The sequence below is a fragment of the Sceloporus occidentalis genome, unplaced genomic scaffold (genome assembly GCF_023333645.1).
Source record: "Sceloporus occidentalis isolate IW3139 unplaced genomic scaffold, rSceOcc1.0.p SCAF_4, whole genome shotgun sequence".
Classification (NCBI taxonomy): Eukaryota; Metazoa; Chordata; class Lepidosauria; order Squamata; family Phrynosomatidae; genus Sceloporus; species Sceloporus occidentalis.
The window spans coordinates 202839226-202860704 of record NW_028316984.1 but is presented as its reverse complement, the minus strand read 5'-3'; the positions used below and the strand labels follow the sequence as shown (position 1 = coordinate 202860704).

Below are 21479 nucleotides of genomic sequence, written 5' to 3'. Positions count from 1 at the left end.
TCGCGAGGAGACATCTGATCTCGCCCAGGCAAGGAAGGGCTCTAATCAATGGGGGGGGGGGGGATAGAGCCTTTCTCTCTCCCTTTCTCAAATGGAATCTGCCTTCTCCTCCAACCCTGGAAAGAGAATCTTTGGGAAGAGTGCTCCCTCCCTGCTTTTCCAGCAGCCTCCTTCATTGATCTCTGGGCTCTCTGAAGGGATTCTCCCATAGTTCCTCTGGAAAGAGCTTTGCTTTGCCAGAAGCCTCTCCCATTGATCTCTGTGCTCCCATTGATCTCTGTGCCATTTTTGCTTCCCTCACCCCTTTGTCCGCTGTGGTCTTTCAATAAGAGATAAGGATTATTTTTATTTTTGCAACCTCCCTTCTGTGTGGGGAGAGCCCATTTCTAACGGAGGAGAGGCAGGAAGGGAAGGCTCCTCTCGAAGAGGCATTCCCTGCCCGCTTGGGCTCTGATCTCGCCCAGGCAGGGAAGGGAAGGCTCCTCGCGAGGAGGCATCTGATCTCGCCCAGGCAGGGAAGGGAAGGCTCCTCGCGAGGAGGCATCTGATCTCGCCCAGGCAGGGAAGGGAAGGCTCCTCCCGAGGAGGCATCTGATCTCGCCCAGGCAGGGAAGGGAAGGCTCCTCCCGAGGAGGCATCTGATCTTGCCCAGGCAGGGAAGGGAAGGCTCCTCGCGAGGAGGCATCTGATCTCGCCCAGGCAGGGAAGGGAAGGCTCCTCCGGAGGAGGCATCTGATCTCGCCCAGGCAGGGAAGGGAAGGCTCCTCGCGAGGAGGCATCTGATCTCGCCCAGACAGGGAAGGGAAGGCTCCTCGCGAGGAGACATCTGATCTCGCCCAGACAGGGAAGGGAAGGCTCCTCGCGAGGAGGCATCTGATCTCGCCCAGGCAGGGAAGGGAAGGCTCCTCCCGAGGAGGCATCTGATCTCGCCCAGGCAGGGAAGGGAAGGCTCCTCGCGAGGAGGCATCTGATCTCGCCCAGGCAGGGAAGGGAAGGCTCCTCGCGAGGAGGCATCTGATCTCGCCCAGGCAGGGAAGGGAAGGCTCCTCGCGAGGAGGCATCTGATCTCGCCCAGGCAGGGAAGGGAAGGCTCCTCGCGAGGAGGCATCTGATCTCGCCCAGACAGGGAAGGGAAGGCTCCTCGCGAGGAGACATCTGATCTCGCCCAGACAGGGAAGGGAAGGCTCCTCGCGAGGAGGCATCTGATCTCGCCCAGGCAGGGAAGGGAAGGCTCCTCCCGAGGAGGCATCTGATCTCGCCCAGGCAGGGAAGGGAAGGCTCCTCGCGAGGAGGCATCTGATCTCGCCCAGGCAGGGAAGGGAAGGCTCCTCGCGAGGAGGCATCTGATCTCGCCCAGGCAGGGAAGGGAAGGCTCCTCGCGAGGAGGCATCTGATCTCGCCCAGGCAGGGAAGGGAAGGCTCCTCGCGAGGAGGCATCTGATCTCGCCCAGGCAGGGAAGGGAAGGCTCCTCGCGAGGAGGCATCTGATCTCGCCCAGGCAGGGAAGGGAAGGCTCCTCGCGAGGAGGCATCTGATCTCGCCCAGGCAAAGAAGGGGTCTGATCAATGGGGGGGGGGGATAGAGCCTTTCTCCCTCTCTTTCTCAAATGGAATCTGCCTTCTCCTCCAACCCTGGAAAGAGAATCTTTGGGAAGAGTGCTCCCTCCCTGCTTTTCCAGCAGCCTCCTTCATTGATCTCTGGGCTCTCTGAAGGGATTCTCCCATAGTTCCTCTGGAAAGAGCTTTGCTTTGCCAGAAGCCTCTCCCATTGATCTCTGTGCTCCCATTGATCTCTGTGCCATTTTTGCTTCCCTCACCCCTTTGTCCGCTGTGGTCTTTCAATAAGAGATAAGGATTATTTTTATTTTTGCAACCTCCCCTCTGTGTGGGGAGAGCCCATTTCTAACGGAGGAGAGGCAGGAAGGGAAGGCTCCTCTCGAAGAGGCATTCCCTGCCCGCTTGGGCTCTGATCTCGCCCAGGCAGGGAAGGGAAGGCTCCTCGCGAGGAGGCATCTGATCTCGCCCAGGCAGGGAAGGGAAGGCTCCTCGCGAGGAGGCATCTGATCTCGCCCAGGCAGGGAAGGGAAGGCTCCTCGCGAGGAGGCATCTGATCTCGCCCAGGCAGGGAAGGGAAGGCTCCTCGCGAGGAGGCATCTGATCTCGCCCAGGCAGGGAAGGGAAGGCTCCTCGCGAGGAGGCATCTGATCTCGCCCAGGCAGGGAAGGGAAGGCTCCTCGCGAGGAGGCATCTGATCTCGCCCAGGCAGGGAAGGGATGGCTCCTCGCGAGGAGGCATCTGATCTCGCCCAGGCAGGGAAGGGAAGGCTCCTCGCGAGGAGGCATCTGATCTCGCCCAGGCAGGGAAGGGAAGGCTCCTCGCGAGGAGGCATCTGATCTCGCCCAGGCAGGGAAGGGAAGGCTCCTCGCGAGGAGGCATCTGATCTCGCCCAGGCAGGGAAGAGAAGGCTCCTCGCGAGGAGGCATCTGATCTCGCCCAGGCAAGGAAGGGGTCTGATCAATGGGGGGGGGGAATAGAGCCTTTCTCCCTCTCTTTCTCAAATGGAATCTGCCTTCTCCTCCAACCCTGGAAAGAGAATCTTTGGGAAGAGTGCTCCCTCCCTGCTTTTCCAGCAGCCTCCTTCATTGATCTCTGGGCTCTCTGAAGGGATTCTCCCATAGTTCCTCTGGAAAGAGCTTTGCTTTGCCAGAAGCCTCTCCCATTGATCTCTGTGCTCCCATTGATCTCTGTGCCATTTTTGCTTCCCTCACCCCTTTGTCCGCTGTGGTCTTTCAATAAGAGATAAGGATTATTTTTATTTTTGCAACCTCCCCTCTGTGTGGGGAGAGCCCATTTCTAACGGAGGAGAGGCAGGAAGGGAAGGCTCCTCTCGAAGAGGCATTCCCTGCCCGCTTGGGCTCTGATCTTGCCCAGGCAGGGAAGGGAAGGCTCCTCGCGAGGAGGCATCTGATCTTGCCCAGGCAGGGAAGGGAAGGCTCCTCGCGAGGAGGCATCTGATCTCGCCCAGGCAGGGAAGGGAAGGCTCCTCTCGAAGAGGCATTCCCTGCCCGCTTGGGCTCTGATCTCGCCCAGGCAGGGAAGGGAAGGCTCCTCGCGAGGAGGCATTTGATCTCGCCCAGGCAAGGAAGGGAAAGCTCCTCGCGAGGAGGCATCTCATCTCGCCCAGGCAGGGAAGGGATGGCTCCTCGCGAGGAGGCATCTGATCTCGCCCAGGCAGGGAAGGGAAGGCTCCTCGCGAGGAGGCATCTGATCTCACCCAGGCAGGGAAGGGAAGGCTCCTCGCGAGGAGGCATCTGATCTCACCCAGGCAGGGAAGGGAAAGCTCCTCGCGAGGAGGCATCTGATCTCGCCCAGGCAGGGAAGGGAAAGCTCCTCGCGAGGAGGCATCTGATCTCACCCAGGCAGGGAAGGGAAGGCTCCTCGCGAGGAGGCATCTGATCTCACCCAGGCAGGGAAGGGGTCTGATCAATGGGGGGGGGGAATAGAGCCTTTCTCCCTCTCTTTCTCAAATGGAATCTGCCTTCTCCTCCAACCCTGGAAAGAGAATCTTTGGGAAGAGTGCTCCCTCCCTGCTTTTCCAGCAGCCTCCTTCATTGATCTCTGGGCTCTCTGAAGGGATTCTCCCATAGTTCCTCTGGAAAGAGCTTCGCTTTGCCAGAAGCCTCTCCCATTGATCTCTGTGCTCCCATTGATCTCTGTGCCATTTTTGCTTCCCTCACCCCTTTGTCCGCTGTGGTCTTTCAATAAGAGATAAGGATTATTTTTATTTTTGCAACCTCCCTTCTGTGTGGGGAGAGCCCATTTCTAACGGAGGAGAGGCAGGAAGGGAAGGCTCCTCTCGAAGAGGCATTCCCTGCCCGCTTGGGCTCTGATCTCGCCCAGGCAGGGAAGGGAAGGCTCCTCGCGAGGAGGCATCTGATCTCGCCCAGGCAGGGAAGGGAAGGCTCCTCGCGAGGAGGCATCTGATCTCGCCCAGGCAGGGAAGGGAAGGCTCCTCGCGAGGAGGCATCTGATCTCGCCCAGGCAGGGAAGGGAAGGCTCCTCGCGAGGAGGCATCTGATCTCGCCCAGGCAGGGAAGGGAAGGCTCCTCGCGAGGAGGCATCTGATCTCGCCCAGGCAGGGAAGGGAAGGCTCCTCGCGAGGAGGCATCTGATCTCGCCCAGGCAGGGAAGGGAAGGCTCCTCGCGAGGAGGCATCTGATCTCGCCCAGGCAGGGAAGGGAAGGCTCCTCGCGAGGAGGCATCTGATCTCGCCCAGGCAGGGAAGGGAAGGCTCCTCGCGAGGAGGCATCTGATCTCGCCCAGGCAGGGAAGGGAAGGCTCCTCGCGAGGAGGCATCTGATCTCGCCCAGGCAGGGAAGGGCACTGATCAATGGGGGGGGGATAGAGCCTTTCGCCCTCCATTTCTCAAATGGAATCTGCCTTCTCCTCCAACCCTGGAAAGAGAATCTTTGGGGAGAGTGCTCCCTCCCTGCTTTTCCAGCAGCCTCCTTCATTGATCTCTGTGCTCTCTGAAGGGATTCTCCCTGGCTGTCTTTTGGGAGACATGAAGAGGGGATGCTGTCATGCAAAACCTATCCCATAGTTCCTCTGGAAAGAGCTTGGGTTTCCTAAATTCGCTTTCATAAATTCGCTAAATTCACAAACAGTCAATGAAATGGAAACGATGCCAAAAGATAAATAGCTTCCAAATATTCCGGATTAACGTTACGTCATTCTGACGTACTATTGATTGACAGCTCCAAATAAGGTATGGAGGAGAAGAATCGCTTTATTTAAACACCGATTTCATGCCAAGTAGGAACGCTTGCAGGTAAAAACTTCGATTTAAATAACCAGATGGGAACGATGAACAAAGCGATTCGGATAGCGGGATAAGAACAGTGTTATTTTGAATCGATTTTATTAAAAACGTTGTATTTTAAATCGTTTCAAATCTTAAGTGAGAACAACCCCTTAACAAGATGCAAAACAACCTTCAGATGCTTCTAATTCTTTTAAGGTGCATACAAAAATGCAGAACCTGTTGCGATTTTTTGAAATTGGCACCATTTCTGACACCTGAATTAAAACCGTTCTTGCTAATACAAGAAATCTCACCAAGATCAGGAAATTTATTTTGCTTTCTGGCTAGGGAACAACAACAACAACAAATGTTGGTGCCTTGTTCTTACACTTATAAGGATGAGATAAGAGTGGGTCTCCTTCCCTAACATAGAGCTGCTGTGCTTCCCAGGCCAATGCATCCTTTCTTTGCAAAAAGAAATACCTCGAGATTTCACATCCCCAAACTTAAGAAATTGTCTAAGCAAGACTTTCATTCCAGAAAGAGTAACACCTTTGAATATTCTTTCAGAAAAACAGAATACAAGTCTGAAACATGTGCATCTATTTGTTTAAATTTAATGAATTAAATAACCAATTAACTAACTGAAAGAAAGACAGCTAATTAAAAACCTTTATCTAGTTATTATGATATTTAATGCTTTTAGGAGAAACAATTGATTTGTTAATCAATGTACACATTAAGACAATTTGATGCTCAGACTCCTCTTCCCACAGTCCTCAGACATTTGAGATCTGGCCACTTTTATTGCATAAGACACTTGGGATTTCAGGGATTCTTTGCTCTGGAACCATGCAAAAAACCCCAAAAAACTCCTACACCCCATGCATGTGAAAATATGCGAAAATACCACCACCCAACAAGCACCCCAGAATCCCCTACTACTTCTCGGATATCTCTATCTTCCTCTGCACTCCCTCCCAAAATGGTGACAAGAAGTGACACAATGCTATGGGAGCTGTTGCCATTTTGAGCAGTTAGACAGTGGATCACGCTGCCTCTGAGTGTGGTGGATCTCCTTCTTTGGAGGCTGTTTTAAAAAGGTATTGGATGGCCACCTTGTCACAGGGAGGCCTAGATTGTATCTTCCTGCATGGCAGAAAGGGGTTGGACTCTTCTATGAGTCTAACTCTGTAGTGTGAAAGGGTCTTGGAAGGGAGTTTAAAGTTAATAATAATGTAAAAGAATGAAAATGGAGGCCTTTTTATATAAGCAGTCTTTTAGAATCATAGAATCCTAGAGTTGGAAGAGACCACAAGGACCATCCAGTCCAACCAACTGCCGTGCAGGAAGACACCATCCAAACCCTCCCTGGGACAGATGGCCATCCAGCCTCTGTTCCTAAACCTCCAAAGAAGGAGACTCCACCACCGTCCGAGGGAGCATCTTCCACTGCCCAACAGATCTTACTGTCAGGACGTTCTTCCTAATGTTTACACGGAATCTCTTTCCCTGTAGTTGGAATCCATTGCTCCAAGTCCTACTCTCTGGAGCAGCAGAAAACAAGCTTGCTCCATCCTCAATATGACCCCTTCAATCCCTTCAAATAGTTAAAAAGGTCTATCATATCACCTCTTAACCGTCTCTTCTCCAGGCTAAACATGCCCAGTTCCCTAAGTTGTTCCTCATAGGGCTTCATGGTTTCCAGACCATTTTACCATTTTAGCCAGCCTCCTTTGGACTTGCTCCAGCTTGTCTACATCCCTTTTGAATTGTGGTGCCCAAAACTGTAGTGAAAAGAAAATGGAAAAGAATGTAGAAAAGCCAATAATAATAATAATAATAATAATAATAATAAGGAGAAGGAGGGGGGGAGATAAGCCCTGCATGCTCTGGGATGGTCAACAGTTTATTCAGTTTTAAAAAAGCCCAACATGTTTCGGCCACAATGAGAAAGGCCTGTTAAGGAAAAAGCAACATGGGATATACAGTGAAAGAAATAAAACATGTATGTGAGAGTCAGGATGACTCAGCAAAAGCAATTAGGAGCCACACAGGTGTAAAAGGTAATGTAATTAGCAAGTCCTAGATGCCAAGGACAGAAATGCAAAGTGGATAATTGAACACACCTGAGAATTGTTAAAGTGGACAAGGTGAGATGATGAAATCATTAATTGTGGGATTGATTGATTGATTGATTGAAAATTTATTTCTATACTGCCGTTCCTGTGATCACGGCGGTTTACAGACAGTACAAATATAATATAATACAGATTAAAGAAACAATCATCCCAATAAACCAAGAGAGCCAATGAAAATGGTTGCACACGCCCACTGGGTGGAAACTGACAAGAGTGGGTGGTGTTTTCCAAGGGCTATAATAATGGCTATGAATCCCAATGTATCTTGTGGGTAGTAGTGGATAGTAGTGAGGAGTTGTGTTGGATAGTTTTGGAGCTGTATATAGTAGAATAAAGTAGATCTTTGATATAAGACTACTGAGTTGTCTGGTGTCTTGGGTGAAGATACAAGAGCCAGCTGGATCCTGAAGAAGTGGGAAGACTTCTGTGGAAGCAAGAGTGAGAAGGCTTGGAGAGTTTGTCAGGGTCTTCAGCCTATTCTCTGTAACTCTGCTGCTTTAGAGCAAAGCTTTAACCACTGACCAAAACTGGTCAGCGCCGGTGCGTAACAAGGTGGTGAGTTTGAGCCAGAGGTGAAGAGCTACAACTCCCATCATCCCTGACAAGGCCTTCTTCAGGGGCCTTCAAAAGAACTCTGTAAACTGTTGTAAACACTCTTTGAAATACAGGATTCCAGGCCCCACACTGTCTTCTTTTCTTAGACCAGCCCCATTCATCAGGAAAACATTAGCCCCAAGAGTATGTTTCCCAATCGTCTCCCCAAATGCCTGCCATTTCATGCCAATTGTCAGGGAGCCCCAATCTCATTGCCTCAGCTCAAAATGTTCACTTATTGTAGGAGAGTGGAGGTAAACCATCTCCCTGTCATGGATATGTCAACTCTTTCCAAAGCTGCTTATCTTTAGGAGTGCTCTTTGATAATGCTGTGTAAGCTTTGCCCGGGGGCCTTCTTTTCAAACAGAAGCCCTGGTTGATGTTTGGCACGTCCGACCATATTGCCTTTCTGTCGGAAAACTCAATTTGCAGGTGTCACTTCTGAGGTCGGAGTGATTAACAAAGAAGAATATCAAAGAACTTGTGCAGCTTCTTAGATAGTTAATGATGCATGGGTTGTCCCAGCTCCACTCCCCCAGGTAGACTCCCAGTTGCTTCCACTTCTTAGCAGGGACAAGCGGAAAACCAAGAACCACTTAATTCATGCCGAACAACACCTCTCAGTTTTCTGTACCATCAAAAGGCTGATTCCAAGGCTGCCCAAAATTTGTTTGCTTTGAGCTTGCAGAGAGTCACAGAAACATAGAGATGGAAGAGACCCCAAGGGCCACCCATTCCAACCACTGGTCACTTCTCTCCAGGATGAAGAGGAGTCATTGCTGAGCACCCTTTGAGTCTGGCTGGTCACCCAATTACAAATCCACCTAACAGTTGCACTGTGTAACGCGCATGGAGGGAGGAAGGGGGGAACAAAAGTTCAATACCCAAAGCACTTCCACAGCCCCTTGTGCTTCTGGAAGAACTCTGGATCCTGGCCTTGGTGAACATACAAAGAAGTGAGATCAAGATGATTCAGAGGGCTGCAGCTATGGGAAAAATAACAAAATAAGGACATGGTGCTTCAGATTCATATCCCAGAAGGAAATTCCACTAATCTTTGCCCTTGAATGAATTATGGAACCAGGAATGGCTTCCATGATTTCTTCCAGGCAGGGAAGCAAGATGTTTGCTCTTCTGAACCAGAGGGACCTTTGGGTACCCAGGGAGGGGAAATGGGAGATTCATCCATGGGGGACTCTGGGTGTTCAAAACAATTCTTGGGGAGGGGCCAGAGAGGTTAGCTTTAGCATGGGTGAGAAGGCTATTAGTTGCTGTTGCATCCGAGGAAGTAGATCTAGTTTTCAACTTATAGCAACACTGGACGTTATCAGACAAGGGAAATTGGAAGTATAATCCAATGGCAATCCGAATGCAATCATGGGGTTTAATGTTATTGCGTGATAGACTGCCACATGCAATTTCGGGCAATGGGAAGTCAGTTCAAAAGCAATCATGGGGTTTCACATTATTGCGTGAGAGGTGATCACACGCAATTTCAGGCAATGGCAAGCTTTTTTCGGGCAATGGGATGTCAGTTCGAACGCAATTCGAATTCATGTAAATTCGCTGAACTAGAGAATTCACATGAATGCGTTCTGGAACCACTTTCTTTTCATTCGAAATTAGGAGAAATTCCTCCCATGTGATAAACTCCCCTAAGGCAAACCCATCACAGGGCTTTCTTGGCAGTTTTTTTCAGAGGGGATTTGCCATTGCCATCCTCTGAGGCTGAGAGAGTGTGACGTACCCAAGGTCAACCAGTAGGTTTTCAAGGCCAAGCAGGGAGATTTGAACCATGGTCTCCAGAGTCATAGGAGATTATCACACCTGGGCCAATTTCACACTAATCATGCTACTGGAAAATAACAAAATAATAGCGTTATAGTGATCTATATTTTTGCACATTCATGCAATTGAGCTATAATGATGACATAAAAACGAAATCAAAATGCTATTGCATTCTGCATACATCAATTAGTGTATAATTATTACATTAACACTGAACATTTTGTGCATGTGCTGTTTCAGTGCTACTGCCCATTTCTGAAAATCATGTTTCCCTCCCAAACAGAATAACATAAAATTTATATGGTTCACAATATTATTTTTATCCAGTGAAAACAAAAGTGTGCCCTACACCTCAAAAGAAGACTGAAATCCACTTCAAAAGCAATCGTAGCAATGAGAACAAATTGCCTGTACTGAAATGTAATCTGGGTAAAGATCCCAGATTGCTTCCCCGAAAGTGCAAAAAAAAGTTATGAACTGAGGCCTGTTACATACTACCAAAATAAAGCTGCTTCGAGTCTCTTTGGAGGTATGATGTTTACATGATGCATGCATCCTAAGAATCCGGAAGCTGCGCCAAAGCTGCACTCCACTGCTTAGGAATGGAGTGTGGCTTTGGCGCAACCTCCGGACTCTTAGGACCCATGCATCATTTAAACAGCATACCTCCAAAGAGACCCGAAGCAGCTTTATTTTGGCAGTCTGTAACAGGCCTTAGGCACCTTTGTGATCGTACTTCATTCACACTATTGGCAAGCTATTCACAGCAGTTCCCCATGAATGAGAACTTGCAGGAGCATTGCATTGTGTGCACGGGATAAGTACTGGATGAACCCGACATCATCTGAAAATCTTTGGCTCAATCGGACGATTATATTGGAAGCATTCCTTTTCCTCCCATTTCTTTTCCCCATCTGATAACCTCCATAGTCTAATGCTTAAACCATTGTGCCACTCTGGCTCTCAGACCTAGTCTATGAAAGCTTATGCTACAAAATCTTAGTCACAAAGGTACTGCAAGATTGCTTTGAATTACAGATATTCCAAGCTAACATGGCTATGTCGCTGTTGTTGTTGCATGCTTTTAAGTTGTTTCCAACTTATGGTGACCCTAAGAGTACCCCATTATGGGGCTGTCTTGGAAAGATTTGTTCAGAGGGGATTGGCTATTCCCTTCCTCCGTGGCTGGGAAAGCGTGACTTGTCAGTGAGTTTCAACAATCAGGTCTCTACATCACATTGGCTCACAAGCTGCCAGAGAATATTTGATTGAATTTAATTCCCAAATGTTCCAGGCTCCATAACGGGTTGTGGGTTTGCACCCACAATGAAATGTGTGGCTTACCATTTACAGAGAAACACAAGAGTTGCCATGTCTGGAATCAGCCTGGTGCACTACACCAGCAGCTTCACTTTTTCCAGGGCCATGTACTCATGATGAGCGAAGGCAGGCAAAATCATCACAGAGAAAGACACAGAGACACAGACACACACCATGTTTTTCTCCCATGTCTTACTTTCAAGACTGGAAATTGCAGCTCATGGATTAGGATGATGTTATAGTTCTAATGAACTCCTAAAAGGACTGAACCCAAAATATATACAAAGAACATGAAGGCACACAACAACAACAACAACAAATGATCTCTTCCACTCTCACACTCATCTCCTAGCTAATGCCCTAATCATAACATTAACAGGCCCAACCTTCATTCATTCTAGCTGTCATGCACATTGTTGTTCTTATGTCTTTGAGCCATTTGCAACTTATGACGAAGGAAATCTCATCATAAGGAGACCCTATCATGGGATTTTCTTGGCAAAATTTGTTCAAATGGTGTTTGCCAGTGCCTTCCCCTGAGGCTGAGAGAGTGTGACTTACCCTAGGTCACCTAGTGGGTTTCCATTGCTGAGCAGGGATCAAACCCTAGTCTCCAGAGTCATAGTTGAGTCCTCAAATCATTACAGCATGCTGGCTCTTACACTTATCAATGCACAACTCCAATACTGAACCATGGATGATGCATGATAGCAGCACATGAGCAACTCTATTTCTTCAGCCTTGAATTAACTGCAGCCTTTCAGCATCAGAGTAATATGCCCAACTATTTTTTACACAGGGAACCATATGCATACATAAAACAGCCAACAGGACCCCTGACCCTTAACTTCAAAATGTGCAGAACTCAATCATAAGATGGCTATTTTCCTGGAAGCTTCCTCTCTCTGCTTTTTCCCCTTTACATCCTCAACAGATGGAAAAACTGAGACTCATGGGACAACTCACACCAATGCTCCACATGCACATATTGCTAAGCATCATCATCATCATCATCGTCTGGACAAGGAAAGCATCTTTGAAACACTGCTCTTCTCCTCTCTGCATCTTAGGAAGGTGCAAATTTATCTCGCAGGTGTGTGTAGGAAGGAGAAAACCAACTGCTCAGTAGCACAGAGCACACATAAATGTCTAATTCTCACACAAACACGCAAATACACATAAGGATGTCAAAGATAATCAAACACAGAGGTAGAATGGGAAGGAAAGGGGTAGGTGGAAGGCACCTGAAGGTCTCACCTGCCGGATGCCCAGGTGGTACGTGAGGATGCGGTCGACGGCGTCGGGGTTCATCTGGGTCCATTCCAGGCTGTAGGCGTAGACCCGGGCTCTGTTCTGCCACAACGGATTGTAGGTGTCGTAGTAAAATTCTGGGGCATATGCTTTGCCTGCAGGAAAGAAATCAGACGTAGAAGCATGAGCAAAGAGGGAATTAAAAAGAAAAGAAGCAACCTTTCCATGTTATGTTTCCAGCTGCAGCTGTTCCCTTCCAACCCATGTTTTCATTTCTTCCTGCTTTGGATGGATCCTGATATGCAAATCCTTAACTATTTTGTCCATACACACTAGGGCAAAGAATCACTGTGCTTTTCTTCCCACTGTGGAAGACAACAAAGACAGCAAACCCTCCACGTTCACTGGGGTTAGGGTTACAGGACCCTCATGAAAGTGGAAAAAATGCAAAATACTGTGTGTGTGTGTGTGTGTGTGTGTGTGTGTGTGTGTGTGTGTTAACTGAGATAACACCTTTCTAGGAATCTCTAGGTCCTCCAGTGCAAACCTCTGGTCAACATCCAGTGGAACACGTTTCTAGGCATTTGTAGGTCCTCCAGCATAGTTTTTTGGTCAACACACACTGGAAGTACAAATGCCTAGAAAAGAGTTCTCTCTAGGGATTTCTAGGTTCTCCAGCACAACTTCTAGCTGAGGGTGGCCACAGAGTTGCACTGGAGGACCTAGAGATTCCTAGAGCAGTGTTGGTGAACTGTTTGCAGACCGAGTGCCCAAAGTGCAACCCACTTATTTATTACAAAGTGCTATGTCCCTCTGGCTTTCTAGTAATGAACTCTGGCAAACTCTGTGCTAGGGAGACAGCATGTGTGTCCACAGAGAAAGCTCTGAGTGCCACCTCTGGCACACTTGCCATAGGTTCGCCACCACTGTCCTAGAGGATTGCAGGATTCAGGTGAGAATTATCACACATATTTTGCCACTGATTCCACTGGGTGAGTGCAGACCAGCTGCATCCCGGATCCCAGGCGCACTTCGGAGGCCGCTTTTCAAATCCGGGAGCTTTCTGACTGGGATACAGCTGGGCTGCATTCACATAACAAAATTGGCAGCAAATTACGTGCAATAATTCCCACCTGTATCCCACAACCCGGCTGCATATCATTGGGATGAAGTTAGGGTTTTTGTCCATGCAATAAGCTCCCAACTGTGTTTCTTTGCCCATATCCCCCCTATAGCGCTGTGTAAATCTACAGCGCCATATAAATAAAGCATAATAATAAATAATAATGCTTGGCCATGTGGAGAAGTGGTTCCTAACCTTTGGTCCTCCAGATGGTTTGGACCCCAGCTCCCATAATTCCTGACTGCTGGCCAAACTGGCTGGGCTTCTAGAGCGTGAAGTCCAAAATAAATGGAGAACCAAAGGTTGGGAACCACTGCTGTAGAGCACAGGTGGGGAAAGTGCAATCTGCATGTGGCCCCCAAGCATTTTGGCCCCCCCGGGGGGGTGTCTTTGTTTTCAAAATGTATGCTCCAAAATGCCCCCAAAGTACCATATTTGGGGGCCCTTCTAGGGGCTTTTAGGCCCATGAAGGGGTATAAATTTATTAAGACATGAAGTGAAAATGAGGTCCGCCTAGTCACTTCTTGTTGTAAAAACAAGGCTTCTCCTGGCCTCAATGTGGCCCAAGCAGAGCAAAACTTTGGTAAAAAAGCCCCTATGCTCCCAGTGAGTACTTAGGAGTATTTGGGGGCAAACACTGAATGGTTTTTTTTCAGAGATCTTGCCTTGTAGGAAGTGCATTCCTCCAAGATCTTGCTCACTTATTTTTCCAGAAATGGCTCTGTTCTTTTTTTTCCTAAGTAAAACAAGGTTTCTGTGAAGAAACTTTCTTCTCTGCAGGAAAAAATATTTTAGCAGAATAATATCCCAGCACACTTTAGGATGCTACAATAGTGGGGGGATATTGCAGAAACTCTCACTGCATTCCTATTCTTCCTAATGAGGTTTGCCAACGGCAAGGAAACTCGGTTTTTCGACCAGGAAATGGTTGAGGGTATTCTTTCGAATCCTGAACATGTTTGACAGGTATCGCCTGAAGCTTGACTGTAAAGCAGGGATGTAAAAGTTACGTATACATTTTCTCAACTCCAGTGAGAAAGGAGATCATGATCACCATCAACATCTAGAAAAATACATCTTAAAAGTGAATGGTGGTATCATGGAACGTGGAATCCTAAGCCCCAAGGACCATCCAATCCAATCCGTGACACAAAGAAACACATCATCAATGCACTCCCAGCAGATAGCCCTCCAGCCTCTGCTTAAAAACCTCCAAAGGAGGAGACTCCATCACTCTTCGAGGGAGCATCTTCCAATGTCCAACATCTCTTACTGTCAGGAAGTTCCTCCTAATGTTGAGCTGGAATCTCTTTTCCTGTAGCTGGAATCCATTGTTCTGAGTCCTATTCCCTGGAGCAGCTGAAAACAAACTTGCTCCATCCTCAATATGAAACCCCTTCAAATATTTGACCATGGCCATCAAATTACCTAGTTCCCTAAGTTGTTCCTCATAGGGCAGTGGTGGTGAACCTATGGCACACGTGCCAGAAGTGGCACTCAAAGCCCTCTCTGTGGGCACACACTCTGTCACCCCAGCACAGAGTTCGCCAGAGTTTGTTACTAGAAAGCCAGAGAAACGTGGCACTTTGTGATAAATAAGTGGGCTTTGGGTTGCAGTTTGGGCACTCTGTCTGTAAAAGGTTCACCATCACTGTCATAGGGCATGGTTTCAAGACCCTTCACCTTTTTGGTCACCGGCCTGACCAAAGCAGAATAAAGCGATCCTATTATTTCCCACGATCTAGGCACTATATACCTATTGTGGCAGCTTAAAATTGCATTGGATTTTTTTAGCTGCCACATCACGCTGTTGACTCATGTTTAACTTGTGATCTACCAGAAGTCCTAGATCCCTTTCACACATAGTCTTGTTAAGCCAGAGGTCCCCCATCTTACATCTATGCACTTCATCCCCCCCCCCCCCCCCCCAAGTGCAGTACCTGACATGTCTCCCAGTTGAAATTCATTTTGTTAGTTTTGACCCAGATTTCTAATCTCTTATGGTCATTCTGAATTTTGATCCTGTCCTCTGGGGTTTTAGCTGCTCCTCCTAATTTGGTGTCATCTGCAAATTTGATAAACATGCCTTCTATTCCTTCATCCAAGTCATTGATAAAGATGTTGAATAGCTCTGGACCCAGGAGAACACCCCACTGGTCACTTCCCTCCACAATGAAGAAAAGGAGTCATTGCTGAGCACTGTTTAGTAGCACTTCTACTGCTAGGATGAGACTTGCAGAAAGTGATTTGCCTGCCATCATCAACGGCGTGTCTTGTGGAGTGCATTAGATCCTGCAGACATCGTGCTTCACCAGCTCTTATATTGGGCTAATTGTGATGCAGCTCATTTGCCACAATTTAAGCGCATAACAGTAAACCTCTTCTATATAGACAGGAAATTTTTATACACACACACACACACACACACACACACACACACACACACAACTCCAAGCATTCCCAAGGTTTAATAGGTATTTTGTGTGTTTGTTTAACACTAGCTGCATTTGCAATAAATGGAAAAGGAGAGAAAGAGAAAGAGAATGAGTGGGAGAGAGAGTGCAATTACCCTGACAGGGTGCAATGGAAGAAATGAACTGAGGACGACAGCCTAGCAGATGGTGGGAAACTATTACCTTCCCCTGACGGAGAAGGAGCTTCGCCTCTCTAAGCCTCGTTTGTTCCCATAATTACCAATTTAGAGAAGAAATTCAAGGCGGAAAAATAAGACTCAACTATTTACATTTTACAATTCTTAAAAAGCACAGGGAAGAAGCAAGATTTACATAAAGAGAGGTGCATGCAGATATGCTGGGCCTAAAAATGCCATGTTGATCAGCAACAGATAAGACTGTGAGGTCTTAGAGAGCAGTCCTGGAAGATGCCCATTGGACTCCTGTTAGTGACATATGCACCTCTAACTCCATGGTATGAGTCAATGGTGTCACTAGGGAGTGTAGGGGAGGGGTGCGCTGCACCAGTTCAAAAACTGCCTTTGGGCAGAAAGAGGCTGTGGCATTCACCTGTGTCCCTTTGGAAAGATGGGGTGAATGGGATGAGGCTTCGTGGGAAGAGAAAGGAGAGGACACATTTAAAAAAAAACTTTAAAAAATCAGTCTTAGCAAACTTTCATGTTAAACATATGAAACACATATGGACATGTAAACCCATTTAGGCTGTGCATATGATATTGTAATTTAAAAAGAATAATTTTAATTTTGCTAGTTGTTTATGTCACAGCTATTACCATTACATTTAGGAATACAGGAATTAAGATTAACGAGTAACATCAATACAAAAAACAATATTAAGGATTCTGTATGGTGTGGCATAGGAGGAGGAGGACACACTGAGGAGGTGATGCCGAACCTAGTGACAGCACTGTTATGAGTGTATATGTCTGTTTCCCAGTGTTGCACAAGGAGCTATTCATTATCTCCTTACACAGCATCCTAATTCTGCAATAGTTGCCAAGCCCAGAGGATGTGGCCCGTGGCCATGTACTGTCGGGGGGAAAAGACTGGATGTCAGGATGCTTCTGTCAATATCGTGCAATTTGGCAAAGATTATCACACAATGTCATGAGACGTCGCAAATATCCCGTGATTATCCCATGAATAAAGAGGAATTATAGCCTGCTTTGTATTCACAGGAAAATCCTGTGAATAAAAAACAGCACTATGGTTCCTCTTTATTCACGGGATAATTGCAGGATATTTGCGGCGTTGCGTGACATCATGTGATAATAATAATAATAATAATTTGTTTTATTTATATACCGCTATTCCAAGGATCATAGCGGTGAACAGCAAGTAAGCTAATTAGCAAGTAAGCTAATTTGCCCCCAACAGTCTGGGTACTCATTTTAGCTCCCTCCTCGGAAGGATGCAAGCCTGAGTCGAGCTTGGGCCCTTTTGCTGGTCTTGAACTCACAACCTTGTGGTTTTGAGTGAATGGCTGCAGTACAGGCATTTACTCACTGCGCCACCAGGGCTCCTTTGTGATATGTGATAATCTTTGCCAAATCGTGCAATATTGGCAGGAGCATCCCATGATGCTCCAGTCTATTTCCCCAGTGTGATAAACTCCTATGAAGGCTCATGTGACCACCTGAGGAAGGAGACTCAAGTCTATGACAGCTCATGTTACCACTTTCCCTCCACTCCATGCATCTGGGGAAGTAGACTCAACTCTGTGAAAGCTCACACTATCAGTTTCCTTCCACTCAGTGCATCTCAGGAAGTAGACTTAACTCCACAAAAGCTCACGCGACCAGCTTCCCTCCCCTCAGGTCTATGAAAGCTCATATTGCAACGTCTTTCTTTCTTTCCGTTCGTCTCAAAGGTGCTCCAAGATCCTTTTGTTTCCTGTTCTTGCAGTTAGTTTGCTGTATGCCAGTGGGATTATAACCCATAGAATGACTTCATTTTGAATGGCTAAGGCAGGGGTCAGCAACCCCCGGCCCGTGGGCCACATGTGGCCCGTCGAGGCCAGGGGACCGGCCCGAGCCTAGTCCTGCTGCCGATTGCCAAAGGCCCCGCGCCGGCGGCAATCGGCGGCAGGACTGAGCCACTTGCGCAGGGCCTTTGGGGGGCCGCCAGCCTCCTCCCTCTCGCACGAGAGGTCAAAGGCCCCGTGCCCTCTCACGAAAGGGGCCTTTGGGGGACTGCCGGCCTTCTCGCGCGAGAGGCCAAAGGAGCCCGTGGGGCTGAGAAAGAGGTTGAGGCCTCCAGCGCTGGCGGCTCCCGCCAGCTCCCTTGCCGGCCTCTGATGGGGCCTGGGGCACTGTCAGGGTCTGGCAAAGAGGGGGAGGCCTCCAGCGCTGGCGGCCCTTGCCGGCCTCTGACGAGGCCTGGGGCCCAGCAAGGGCCGGCAAAGAGGGGGAGGTCTCCAGCACTGGCCCTGCCCCCGGAGGGTGGAAGCTCCACACCAGCATGTGGCTCTGCCCCAGAGGGTGGAAGCTCCACCCCCGGCATGCGGCCCGACCCCCGGAGGGTGGAAGACCCCCCCTGGCTTCGGACCCCCAGTTGTCTGAGAGACAGCAATCCGGCCCCGGCTCAAAAAGGTTGCTTACCCCTGGGCTAAGGTATTAAAAAATACAAGATGAAATGTCTGAAATAATTTTGCCCCCCCAACCTGGCTGCAGAACAATTGGGAGCTGCTTCTAGGATGCCTGTCCTCCATCTAGTAAAGGGCTCTGGCAGCCATCCTGGGGGTTGCATGAGAAGCACACAGCTCTGTGCATGCAGCCCAATGCGCCTCGCATATTGATCTAGGAGCGGAGCCACAGTATTGTACTTTGGGAAGGCAATTATATACTCTCCAACTATTCTTCCAGGGGGGAAAATCCATGGTTGCAAATGCACATTTAAATATGGGCAGGTTTTAGGGAAGGATTATCCCCCCCTCTAATCACAATGCTACAGACATGGAGAAATTCACTGCCGCCATTCCTCCCTTGCTAATTTCCCTTCCTCTCTTTATGAGGCATGTGGCTTATAAATCCTAAACACAACAGTATCTTTAGCCTGTGAGTTACTGCCAGATACAGCCCGTTTGAAAGATGCTATGTATTATCCCGTTGCCCTTTAGTGTGCCATATATATTTTATGAAGAGCATATCATAAATGCAGGTGCTGCTGTTGCTCCTTTGCCCGGGTGCTGGAAAGAGAAAGACGAGTATGTTGTTCTAAAAGGTGCACGGAAAGGGTGATATTAATATCTTCAAATAATCATGCCAGGTTTGAGGAGAGATGCTTCAGCTTTGCAATCCATCCTTGCTTTCCATGTCTACATGACTGCTTTTTTTGGAGCAAGGCGCTTCAATTAATTACCCATTATCCCATGCAAAATGCATGCAGCGAGAAGTCTCCAGACAGAGGTGACTGCAGGAAGCACACCATCATTTTGGTGTCTCTTCCCTCTCACCTGGCTCCATGCTGACCCTGTTTCTTTAGCGATGCATAAACTGCTAAGTACCTGCAGCATGGGACACTCAGGGCCTATGCTGAGCAAACCTGACCCCTGCTGGCTGAACAGGAGAAGAACATGAATCACTCTCTCTTTCCCAAAAGATGCAGATCTCCAGGGATAGCTGGAGTTTGCTGTGGCCTTGCAGCAAAATGCAGCAAACTCCAAGCTACAGCACACAGAGAGAGAAATTGCAGTGATGTGCAAAGTCAAAGGCTTTCCTGGATGGCAGCCATAGCTTTTAGTGGGTTTTTCAGGCTATGTGGCCATGTTCTAGAAGAGTTTATTCCTGACGTTTCGCTTGCTTCTGTGGCAGGTGAAACGTCAGAAATAAACTCTTCTAGAACACTGCCACATGGCCTGAAAAACCCACAAAAAACTATTGCAGCCTGAAGTGTCTCTAAACTGACAGATCTAGAGACAAATTTAGGGGCTGTAAAAGGCAAAACATGCCACCGGCTGCCAATTTTCATAACATTTTGCCTCATCTGGAAGTGAAACCCTGAAAGAATGAGTCCCACTGACACTGGTCTCCAGATGTATCAGCAGAGAGGCACCTCAAGGGACTCCCTGCATTTGGTTTACGAAGCACCTTGGAGCCTTGCACAAGATAGATATCGGCTAAGAATGGAGAAAAAACATTTATTGCCTTGTCTTGAGCCTAAGCAAACAGGAAGGATAACAATAATAATAATAATAATAATAATAATAATAAATTGTATTTGTATTTCCCATCTCTCCCTACAGATTGAGGCGGGATTACAGCAAAGAATAAAAACCACAATACAATGCAAAATACAATATTATCTAAAAATACAGTCAATAAAACAACAGCAATGTTACTACCAATCACTAAAAAGCCCATATGGTTTGGCCCATGCTCTCCTGCCCCAGGTCCTGCCCCAAGAAAGCCCCCAATATGGCTTGGCAGCAGGCAGGGGTTTACCCGCATATACACTGCCATAGAATCACAGAATCATAGAATCCTAGAGTTGGAAGAGACCCCAAGGGCCATCCAGTCCAACTCCGTTCTGCCATGCAGGAACCCTCCATCAAAGCATCCCTGACAGATGACCATCCAAGGAGTGGCTTAGGGAGCTGGGTAAGCCTGGAGAAGAGAAGATTAAGAGGTGATATGATAGCCCTGTTTAAGTATTTGAAGGGAAGTCATATTGAGGATGGAGCAAGCTTGTTTTCTGATGCTCCAGAGAACAGGATATGAAACAATAGGTGCAAGCTACAGGAACATCAGGAAAAAAATTGTGATGGTAAGAGCTGTTCAACAGTGGAAGACACTCCCTTGAAATGGTGGCATCTCCTTCTTTGGAGATCTTTAAACAGATGCTGGATGGCCATCTGTTGGGGATGCTTTGATTGTAAGTTCCTGCATGGCAGGGGTTGGACTGCATGGCCCTTGGGGCCTCTTCCACCTCTAGGATTCTATGATTCCATAACATGGACCGAGGCATTGCATCGTCTCAAGAGACCCACGTTGTGGCCTGTAAGGTTGGAAAAGGGTGCCTAACTATACATGGCAAGAAGCCCTTAACTGACACACAAAGCCATAACGTGGGTACTGGAGGCATATACAGGGAGTAAGGGGCTAGCTGATCTGCCAGCTGTAGCCACAGAGTTCCCCAGAAACTCCACAGTCTTTTGCGATTGGGTTATGGCCCCTTTGATCTTGGCCCAAATCTAATGGCCCACACCATCCACATAGGATGATGCAAAGCCAAGGGGAGCATAGGCTTTTTGGCCTGTGGTTATAGGCCCCTTGTTTTTGTGTCCCCAACACTTCATGGCCAGCAAATTTGCATGGTGGCCTTTTCCAGCATCAAACCTTCCCCCACCACCATCTTAAATTCAGCTTTCACATCTCAAGAAAAATGCATCTCTGTGACCCTCCATCGTCATGTTTCTTTTCCCAAACTGACTTTCAACATCCATGCCTGAGGAAAAAACCCATGCGCTTTGGAAGCTTGCTTAATATATTTTGTGCCTTTGGGTTGGCCTAGTGACATAGTAGTCTCTGTGTGTGTGTTATATTCAAAAAGACCATTTTCAGTCTTTCTTTGCATTGTTCCTCTTACTGGAAATGTGCATTATTAGATCCAGTATTGGTGCCCATTCCAATCTGGGAGTTTCTCCAGACTCATCATCATCATCATCATCATCATCATCATCATCATCATCATCATCATTATCATCATCAGTTTATGTTGCTCCATTGAGGTACGTGGCGCTTTACATGGAAAATCCCCCAAACAGTGATCTCATCTTGGAGAGAGAACAGCACACTTGTGACTCTGTCTCTCCTGCGTCTTGCAGTGTCAATACATCTGGGAAAAACCTCTCTTTTTTCTAGCAACAGAGAAGCCAGTCCAACTGGCAAGGTCACAATGTTCCTGAGGGTGACTAAGCTATTCACAGCAATGGCATTACGGCTTGTAACTTTTGTCTATCCATCAACACATCCAGTGAGGTACATG

At 47.8% G+C, this 21479-nt stretch overlaps 1 protein-coding gene across 2 annotated transcripts in view; it reads right to left on the bottom strand.

Moving 5' to 3' along the window:
- Positions 1-21479, bottom strand: part of MDGA2 (MAM domain containing glycosylphosphatidylinositol anchor 2) — a 515550-nt gene that overhangs the window by 91734 nt on the left and 402337 nt on the right. For both annotated transcript variants that reach the window (XM_089522969.1, XM_089522970.1), the window contains exon 10: positions 11904-12052. In XM_089522969.1, coding sequence (XP_089379095.1) covers positions 11904-12052 — 149 coding nt within the window. The remainder of the gene's footprint in view (positions 1-11903; positions 12053-21479) is intronic.